Source organism: Ammospiza caudacuta, chromosome 3, assembly GCF_027887145.1.
Source record: "Ammospiza caudacuta isolate bAmmCau1 chromosome 3, bAmmCau1.pri, whole genome shotgun sequence".
Taxonomy (NCBI): domain Eukaryota; kingdom Metazoa; phylum Chordata; class Aves; order Passeriformes; family Passerellidae; genus Ammospiza; species Ammospiza caudacuta.
In genome coordinates, this window is record NC_080595.1 from 68,306,701 (window position 1) to 68,317,037 (window position 10,337).

The 10,337-nt window shown below is 40.5% G+C and overlaps 1 protein-coding gene across 1 annotated transcript in view; it reads left to right on the forward strand.

The window, feature by feature from the left end:
• MCM9 (minichromosome maintenance 9 homologous recombination repair factor) overlaps positions 1–10,337 on the forward strand; it is a 46,699-nt gene that overhangs the window by 7,493 nt on the left and 28,869 nt on the right. The window contains exons 5-6 of the mRNA XM_058801926.1: positions 1,845–1,970; positions 3,205–3,324. Coding sequence (XP_058657909.1) covers positions 1,845–1,970; positions 3,205–3,324 — 246 coding nt within the window. The remainder of the gene's footprint in view (positions 1–1,844; positions 1,971–3,204; positions 3,325–10,337) is intronic.

The following is a 10,337-nucleotide window of genomic DNA, read 5'->3' on the forward strand; positions in this document are numbered from 1 at the left end:
AAGAAATAGTGTGGATCAGATCTGCCTTTAGTCAGCACAGCTGTTGCCTCTGGGGTGAGAGAGCTGACACACTGTCTCTGCATCCCAAATTAAGCTCTGCTTCTTTACCATAGGGATTAGCACATCCCATCTGTAACATAACTCTGGGATGCCTAGCTCCTTGAGTTAGGAGCAGGGGAGCCTTCCAATTCACACTGGCTTCCAGAACAGTCAGTGGTCAGTATGCTGGGTCCTAAACTTACCATGGTCCACAGTTAGCCAACTTGGAATTCCCAGTAGTTCTGTCTGGAACTCTGTCCCTCTCCATAATGAGTGCCTTCTCCTCAACTCTGCAGAAGCTCAATGGACTCTTTAGGGTCTCCACCACTGAACTTTATTAGGCTGTTTTGTAAAACAGCAAACAGTCTGTTTTGTAAAACCCTGCAAAAGGCTCAGTCTTTCTTCTTTAAAGAAAAACAGGAGGAAAAGCAGGTGGGAACCTCCTTCAAATGAGCCTGCTCACAATAAGAAAGTGTAGATCCTGTCAGTGTTAAAGATTCTTCAGAAATGCATTTCCTGGAAAGCAACTTAATTGCTAGCTTCCTGCTGTTTGGAATGATAACATTTCTTCCTTCTGCTATTTGGAATGAGAATGTTTCTTATCGCTCTCATTAGAACTGTTCAGAAAGTAACTCAGGATCTTCTTTGAAGGTCCCTTTTAATCTTTCATTCTCAGGACAAATTTTGGAAGCCTGCAGAGAGCAATGTGATTTTATCTAATATTACCCATTCTGAATAAATAAATTTGAAGTGGCTACAAGAAAGTTGAGATGGAAATTAGAAGGACCCTGACTGCCCAAGGTGTCTGTTTCAGTCTGTTTCTCTGAATTCGAGTTGAAATTGAGGGCAAAGATTAAATCTGACTCAGGAGTCTGAGGCCACAGAATGTGTGTGTACCTGTCCTGTTTTTCAAGAGATAATGAGAGCTACTACTGCATTTTATGTCAGTCATTGAATGATGCTAACTCCTAACTGTGAAGTTAAATCTTGAGCGGTGTGTGGCTGAACAACGTTGTTAAAATTTCACTTTTGGATGAACAAAGATGTGTTAATTCCTTCAGAAGGCCACCAAATTAAACACATGTACCTTAAGTCATCCATTAGGTCTCTATATTTTGCCAGTACCATGTACTTGCATCTAAATTTAAAACATGAAGTTAAGCTCTCAAAATGGGTCACTCTCTTTTATTCCCTAGCAATGGAAGTAACACATGGCATATAACCTGAGACCCCTTATGTGCTGGAGGTGTCAGAATCTCAAAGAACAGAATTAATCCTGTTACATATCTTCCACACCATCAGCATTTTCAGAGCAGATTGAAATATTCTGCTGCTGGAAAGAGACTATAGTAGGGAGGGGGAGACACAGGATCAAAGGAGAAGGAAGGTAATAATGAGAAAATAAGCACACTATGTGTGCACAGGTTTAAGGCAGAATAAGTGTAAGAAGTTTTCTTAAATGTACAACACACCAGTTTTCAAGGGGACATTTTGAAATCTGTAAACTTTTAGGTTTCACAGCTTTTACACTTGTAAATGGGGAACAAAAGAATTTGCATGATGGCATTTCATTCCTTAAATTGCAATAGGATTGGCTTTGCTGCTGATGACTGTGACTTACTTAACTTCTGTATCATGAAGGAAGTTTGGATCAAACAACTGCTCTAGGTGCAATTTAAAGAAAATAAATTTAAATTCTCCTTCCTACCCTACTCTTCTTGCCCAAGTTATTTGTCAGTCTACATGGGAGTCCCTGGGAAACCAAGTTTTAACTCTGCTGAGTGCCATTTTTGCTCCTGTTTTAGGGAGGAATGAAATTTTGGCTAGCTTATGTCCTCAAGTTTTTGGATTGTACCTGGTGAAGCTGGCTGTAGCCATGGTGCTTGCTGGTGGTGTGCAGAGGACTGATGCTGCTGGAACTCGAACCAGAGGTTTGTATCGTTTCTAAAAGTATCACATCCTTTGTAACAGTCATTCCCATCCCTGTCCTCACCCACATCCCCCCTACCCTTCCAAAATCAAACCAGTAACAACTTGGAAGTGCAATCATCCCATTTTCTTGAGTTAGAACAAGTTTTAATCAATTTTGACTATTCTTCGAAAATCTCAGACAAGTTAAAGTGGGTGTTTAGACTTCCTCTTTTTACTTTAATTTTTTCCCAAATAAAACCCAATAGAAGCAGACTTTTAGGTTTCCATTAGGTAGAATATTAAAGGCAGCTGTTTTATCTGAAACATCTCACTTTTTATTGTATAAGTGACATTTTGAATTTATTTCTAGTAGAATATTCCCAGCAGTATTTGGCATCAAAGGATGGAATCTTAATGTTTCCTTAATGTGGATCACTATAGTACGTTAAAAGGAAAAATTAAAGGATTAATTTTACTTTCTAATGCCAGACTTTTCCATCTGTGATTGTCACCACATCTCACTTAGTCTTGTAACTCCAAGTTACCTGCCTGCTGATTTGCCTTCTGTTGTTGTTAGATGGCAAATATGTCATGTGCCAGGTGGTACACAGGTCATAATCTACGTAGGTCATAATAATTTTTAAAAGTATGTCTCTGTATACAAATACAGGATTTTCTTAATGCTCTAACAGCTAAAAAAATTATAGACTTTATATTTGAATTGAAGATGGATTTTGTAGAAAACAGTGAAAAAAGTTTAGAGCACTACTGAGATTGTAGCAGATGAATTATTTACTTCTGTAATTTCATTGTTGTGAAAAGACTAAAGTTGTGTAACCGTTGGCAAAGAATTACTTAAGCAAAACAGCCTGCTGATTTTATTAGTCCATTTTGAAATAATTTAAATAACTGAATAGTGGAATGGTAACTAAAACCTGGTATCCTTCTATTTCATATTCAAGAATGAGCTGAGTCTGAGAAATTAGTATTCAAAAATGTAAGAACTCATATTACAGGAAGTGTCAAATACCTGCAAACACTTCACAAATACTCAGTTGTAAATATTTGTGTCTAAATGACTTTATTAAAAAATGTATTTATCACACCAAATAAATAGTGCAAAATTACATATTTTAATGTATATATAATGCTAAATTTTAGATGAATATGAGAAGTATTATTTAATCTGAGCATTTTGTGTCAATGTTTGTCTGTATATGAACTGTCTACTCCTACATCACTGTTTTCCCCCAGGTGAATCACACCTTCTGTTGGTTGGAGACCCAGGTACAGGGAAATCTCAGTTCCTCAAGTATGCAGTAAAGATTATGCCACGCTCTGTGCTTACAGCAGGAATTGGATCCACAAGTGCAGGTATGTGCTTCTTCAGCTGTGACAGGTTATCTCTCACTCAAGTATGTTTGTATAGAAGCCTTCAAGTATGTGAACATGTGTGCTTAGGTTGTTGTGAGCACATTTGAAGCAGAGAACTGCTGTGGGGGCATGTGAGGCCTGATCTGACTCTCTGCAGTCCTGCCTCTTTCTCTGTATCCATGAAGGACTGATGAGCTAGCAGGGAGCCTGACAGGCCTCATCCAGAGACACCTCTCAGTGCTTTGCTAGCAGAGAGTGATCTGGACCTGTATTTTTAGCATTTCCCAGCTATGACAAATATGACATCTTTCCAGAGCTCACGCTGTGTGATGAGCTCGCGTCATTTGGTTTCTCCTGAACAGATAATCTCCTCTCTTCTGTTCTTGTATGTGTTCTGTCTGGTGCCAGTTTGATTTCTGTTTGCTTTCTGGAAATTCACCCCTGTGTTGAGGAATTATTTCTTACTCATGAAGATGGTTTTTAAATGGTTTCAGAGAGCAAGTGTTTTTTTTTCTTTTTTTTTCTCTTTCTTCCTTTTGTTAAATTTAGGTGTGTCCCAGCTGGCTCTCAATGCTAGCCATCTTTGCAAACTCTTCTGGGACAATGTACAGGGTCAGATTACCTCTGCCAATGACTTTATTTGAACAAATGAATATACTACTTGTATGTTCAAAATCACAAAATAATTAGGGTCAAATCCCAGTGTCTCAGCTAGCTTGTGTAACTTGAATATTCCTTAGAGAGTGCTGCTTATCATTGTATGTCTGGGAAATAGCATTATTTGTACATGAGAGAACCAGAGGATAAATCTTCCCTAGCTATGTATATACCGACTCTTCCATAGCTGTGGAGGTGGAACATGATGTTGAACATGTACACTCCTGCGTGCAGGGAACTTGTTATGAAACACATACGCCTCTGACTTTCCATTCAAACTCTTAACAAATAGGTCTGGTGCGAAGCCAGAGAGAAAATTTTGGCTTAGCAAAATCTTTTCTCCACTTTTTGTTCTGTGTTAAGAATTTAGAACAATCTGTGTAATTTCAGATTTGCCAGGGGACTCGCAGTGACCTGGAGTGCAATTTTGCCATGTATTTCAGTGTGACTTTGCCCATTTTTGTAAGAAATAATTTCCTGTGTCCATTGCTCTCAGTCTCTGATGTTCCTGTTGCCTTCTTCACTATGTCTCCCTCCCATGCTTCACCTTCCTGATCTGAGTATGATCTGATTTCCAGCTCAGCCATGATGGCTAGGTTCAAAGACACGTCCCTGAAGACAAATATTGCAGTTTATATGCTTACTGTGGTATATGTGCACTAACGATGTGTGGAGATAAAGTTTCATCTCATTAGAGGATTGTCTTGGGCCTTTAAATCATCCCTTTTTCACTTAAATATTCCTTATTTTTAAAAAACTTCTCTCTGTCCCTTTTTCCAAATCTGACAGCAGCACCAGATTTGTAATTTAGAATTCTTCAGGACCATTATCACAAGTGAAACTTGAGTGCCTAGCAAGGCATCTTATTAACCTAGTTTAATTTCAGGGAACCTTTCCATGGCTAGAACTGCTGGACTAAGGTATTAATTTCTAGACCAGGAGTTTGGATGTTGTTTGAATTACTATTTTCTTTGTCTTTCCTGTGCAAGGACTGTCTTATGAATCTGCTTGTAGCTAGCTGCACCTAACATTGACTTTTGTAAACTTGCTCTCTGTGCAGAAGCTTCAGATTAGTTTGGAGAACTATTAAACTGCTTTACTTTCTTGTCATAATTGAACACTTTGAATTACCAGTTTCTGCTTTCCCAGAGAGGACAGCCCTAATGCACATTCTTTCCTCCAGTGTATGAATATTAAATATCTAAGTTTCACTTTCAGCTAGTTCTTTGCTGTATGTAAAAAGCAGTCTGAATTGCATTTAATTGCTGGTTCTGGGATTGCAGTCCACATGGCCAAAAGACACACCTGAGAGTGGGTAAACCCTAATTAACTCCTAAAAGCTGGGTCCCTCTTTTAGAGAAAACTGCCGGTACCTCACCAGCCTTTAGTAAGAGTCTGTGTACACTGACACCTTGTGCCCATCTGGTACTGGTTTACTGGACACAAGCTATCAAGTTATTTAAGCATTGAATTAGAATTCTGTGTCCCAAACTGTGTCATACCAGTTTTACTTGGTTTTCTGTACAAGTATTTATTTGTACCAGGACAGCATATTAGGTCATTAACGTTCTCCTTGTGCCAAAATTCTCTTTCTTCCCTGCTATACCTTGGGCATCACGTGCTCTGAGATCCACTATGACACTTTGTGCCCCTGCAGTATCATGTGCCTGCTGCAGTCCATTAACCCATACCAACGTGACTGGAATTGGCTTGTAGAATTTCAGAACAGAGTGACCTAACTCCTGCAGCTTAATTTGCTCTTGGGCCTCTGCTTTTTCATCAGGTTCCTGCCTTCCCCTCCACTTTCTAAACAAAGTCTCTGCTGTTTTACCTGATTCAGAAAGTACAACCCAGGAGAAAACCCTGCTTTCTTGCTGAAGGTTTGGAAGACCTTCATCTTTCTATCTCACCCACAGGCTCAGGTTGCCCACTTGCTGCAAACAGCCCTTAGAAGTGACAGATAACTTGTTCTCGGTTTTGAAAAAAACTGAACTTTACCTCCACTCAGTGAGTAAGTTTCTTAGCTTACTTATTTATTAAAGTTGCCTTTCTTTCAAACACTTAGCAGAAATTTTCTGTTGCAAATTTTCTACAAGTTTAGGACTTATATGAGGAACCGGGGTTTGTTCCTCCCACATCTCTTTAATGACAGTTGCAGGCAGACCAGCCCACATGCAACAACTCCATGGTAAAAATTTATTTGACCACTGTAGGACTTTGTGATCTGTAAATGAAAGATGGGGGAACCATCTGTCCCACTGTTTCATTCTGTCTACACTGGGTTTTTTTACTGGCCGGGTTCATTCTCCCTGACTTGTGTCTCATCTGAGAATCACAGGGAGTCACTCAGCTACCTTTTATTTTTAGAAATTGATACACAGTTTTCCATAAAGATAGAGACTTAGAGAGGCTTAGCAAGATCTCTCTGGGAGTTCTCACCTTACTACTGAGTTAAATAAACTGTTTTGCAGGCCCCAGAGGCACACTGCCGCTTATGTTTATTTGGATGAGATAATCACTAGTAAGAAAACATTTCATTTACCTCTGGAGCTTGAGATTTGCAGTGATCAAATGGTGTGCAACAGGAACCAACACATGCAGCAGCTGGCAGATCTGGAGCTCATGGACATCCAGGACTCAAAGTCATTCTGCTGCTTGTTAGTCATTCTGCTGCATATTTGACTGTTCACACTTCTTGAAAATTTTGTTTGGTGTTGCATCCCTCCGCAGATTGATTGCTTAAAGAATTTTGTGAACTGTATTTAGAACAGCTTGCCTAAAAATCTGGGAGACTATCAGCTGTTTCTCCAGCTCTCCAGCTCTGTATAACATGCCTTTCTGAGCTGTGTGACATGCACCCTTATAGCCTCTCCTCTAGAGCCTCTGCAGAGCCTTGCAAATACTTCCTTTTGCTGGTATTTTGTCATGTCTAACACTGTCCATATCATGGCAACAGCAGTTTGCTACTGATTTCCTTCCTTTTCATTGAAGAGAACTGACTTGAGGGAAACCACCCCTTTTCTTCTTCCATGGTAAGCTTTCCCCTGCTGGGCAGGCTTCAGGTGCTAACAGCTGTCTCTCTTCTGATCCATTAGAAACCAATCCAAAGCCACTGACATGAGCCGTCCAGCTGTGGTTATAAATAGAGTACACATGGTGTCAGTATCCTGAGGTATGCAAGACTCTGAAACTGGAGATACTTTTCCCTCTGTGTAGATCTCCAACTGTTCCTGTGCCTTCCCTAGTTGACATAAGCCAAAGTAGTGCCAGGAAACCATTTTTCACCATGGATTCATACCCTGTCCCTGATAAAGTTATTAATACAGATGCAGCCTTTAGGTTGTCACTTTTCTCTGATCATCACTTCTACCATGGGATTGTTTTCCTGAATACTTATAATTGTACATGAACTCGATCAGTGTGTAACCTGAAAATATTTTCTTGAGGATGGCTTCACTGGCTGTTCCTTCAACATCTGGGCCTCAAGTTGGAAAGCCCTTAGCTCTACAGGAAGTCTACTAAACTTGTTGAGGAAAAGAAATTTGAAGCTGTGATCAAATATTGTCATACATGCCCCATCTATAACAATGTTCCACTTTTTTAGTTCCCTTAATTTCTTCTCAGTAATGCTGTTCCAAAATGGCTTTGTCCTGAGAGAGCTTACCTTGTCTACCTGCACGACAGAGATATTTAGCCCAAGAGATACCAAACTTCAAAAATTTTGGTTTTTTTCAAACAGCTATATATCTGAAGGCCCATAGTTGGTTTGGATGGGAAAAACTGCAGGAACATTTCTTGTCATGTTAGTTGAAGGTTTCAGGTCTTACACACTTGTAACATCTCCAGGCCAGCCTTCATTAGACTTTTTCATCCTGCTGTTGAAATAGCAGGCATTTCAAGCAGTTGATTTTTGGATGAAAAACATATCTTCATCCTTTCCTGTATCATACTGTGAAGCCAGTCCTTCTTTCCTGTTTGTTTCTGCCCCACCCTTCTAGTGAGAAAGGACAAACTGGAGGATACCTTTATTTTGAAAGGTTGGCCTCGTTATCTCATGGGGTCAAGGCAGTTTTGGAGGCAGACCACAGAACTCTGTAAAAGTTTCTGCCAGTTCAGTTCAGCCAGTTCTTAACACCTTAACACTGCAGGTAACATGCAGCTGTTGTCTCTTGCATCTGGTGTAGCACACACGCCTCTTTCCTCTGACTTTCTCTTGTCTGCAGTCCTACCCCTTAGGCCATGGACAGTGAGTACTCAGCCATGCCTCCAAAACTGCATTACCTAAAGCTGGAAATGTTTAAATGTATCCTCCCTCCACCCCCCCCTGCAATGACCCCCTAAGTTCCATGTAGAAGCCTTTGGTTTGCCTTTAAGAAAGGCTTCCTAGAGCTTCCAGCTGGCTCTTCCTTATATCACTTTTGCCCAGACCAAAAATTAAAGGAAAAAGCTCTCCATCTATCTTCTCCAGCATTGCTCTCATATCACACAGTACAAAACCAACTTTTAAGAAGCAGAAGCGTAACTGGAAACAGAAATGGGAGTGCCTAGGAAGAAGAGTTCCACACACACTGCCAGCCCTTACACGCAGTTGTCAGTTTTGCTGCATCTTCCTGGCTGGCACTTAGCAGGGCCCCCCCAGCCAGCAATCACAGCAACAATTAACCCATCATTTCCTGACCAAACTTCTGTGGCTCTCAAAGTAAATTACATCATCTGTACTCTTGCAGATGCACAAGGAATAGGGTAGTTAGGTACATGAAGGATCTGCAGCTGTCCAGACAGAGGCCAGAAGATCTAACTTTGCCCTTTTCTGTCCCTGATAAATGAGGATTTACCAGGAGTATACGTGTATAGCACATTCGAGGTTTTTCCCTTTTCCTTCCTACCAACATTTTTAGATGTCAGTAGACAATCAATCTAGCTACAAGTGGCTACCTTTCAATCTGAGCTGACTTCCAGAAAACCAGCAGCTGAGGCACTGCAAAAAAAAAAATGGACTGTCAGATCACCAGAGTTCTTTGTGACTTTGTCACTCCCATCTCACGAATACAGTGTGTCTGGTAAGCCATAAACTGTGGTTATTGTAGTAAAGCTCCAAGTTGCTTCATTGTTGAAGATTGGTAGGTAGGGTTGGCTTTTTCAGTGGAGCTTTGTAAAGCTACTGGAAAGATGAAATTTCACTAGTCTTTATTTTGATGGAGCTGGAAGAACCATTTTGCCTCCTTCAAACTGAAGTGTCATAGTAATTCAGATTGAAGGTGATGCCTGAATAAATCAGTGACTATAAGCTGAGGGAGAACTTTTTTCCAAGCTAGATATGAAAACCACACACATTTTTCATCCATGTTACCTTGTCTGATCCATTTACTTCTTTGTACATTAATAACGAATGACAGTCGCGTAATGGTCTGCCTGCCTCAGATGCAAACACAGTGAGATACATCACCAGTCCTGTCAGCAGAATCTGTAGCACTGCTTTGCATCTTGGTGGCCTCTTCAAGTAAAAGTTTGTGGCAAAGTGAAAACATCTTCAACCTTGAAATTGTAATGCTGTGATGTCAGCACTGGTTGGCTGTGCACAGACCTGCTGTTTTAAAATGTTCAGAGATCAGGGACAAGTCTTTACAGATGCCCTACATGCATTCTATCTTTTAATACCAGTAAGTTTGTGCTGTGATACTGCCTGAAGTCTCTGGGGGACTGGAAGTTGGTTCCTCAAATTCTTTGTCTCTGGAACATGATTTTGTCAGGAAATGCGATACTCAGACGGCAGGGTGTATGGATTGCTCTGATCTGCCATAGTTGCGAAGACCTGAGGGACCCAGCCTCTCAGAAACCACAGAAATGCCGTTTATCTTGCAAAGTTCATGAGGTAGGGTTGTTTGTTACCAATTTTCACCAAGCACAGCATTATTTTTCCTGCTATTGGTAGGTCAGTGCTATCCAAGCCACATGAGTGTATCAGGTAAGGTGGTGCAAACTTTACTGCAGCATCCTACCACAGTCAAGCCTGAAGTTTATTGCACACAAGTTCTCATGCACAGATGACTTCTCAAACTTTTTAGACTGACAACAGAGCTTCACTTTTCCATTTCTCTAAATTAATTGGTTTGCTGGGTGGCATCACTTTGCTGCCTAAATTTTGTAGTTGGTTTGGCAAGAGCAGCAATAATGGTTTGCTTCCATCGCTTTGTGGCATATGCTTCTAAAAAGCCTTCATGCTAGCAGTGGGATGGGCTCTGGTTACAGCTTGTACTTGAATCACATTTTCATTGGAATATTCAATAAAGGCAAGAGCTTGAGATACTACTACAGTAGCCTTAATTTCAGGCAGACTTCACAAGCCTGTCAATCCT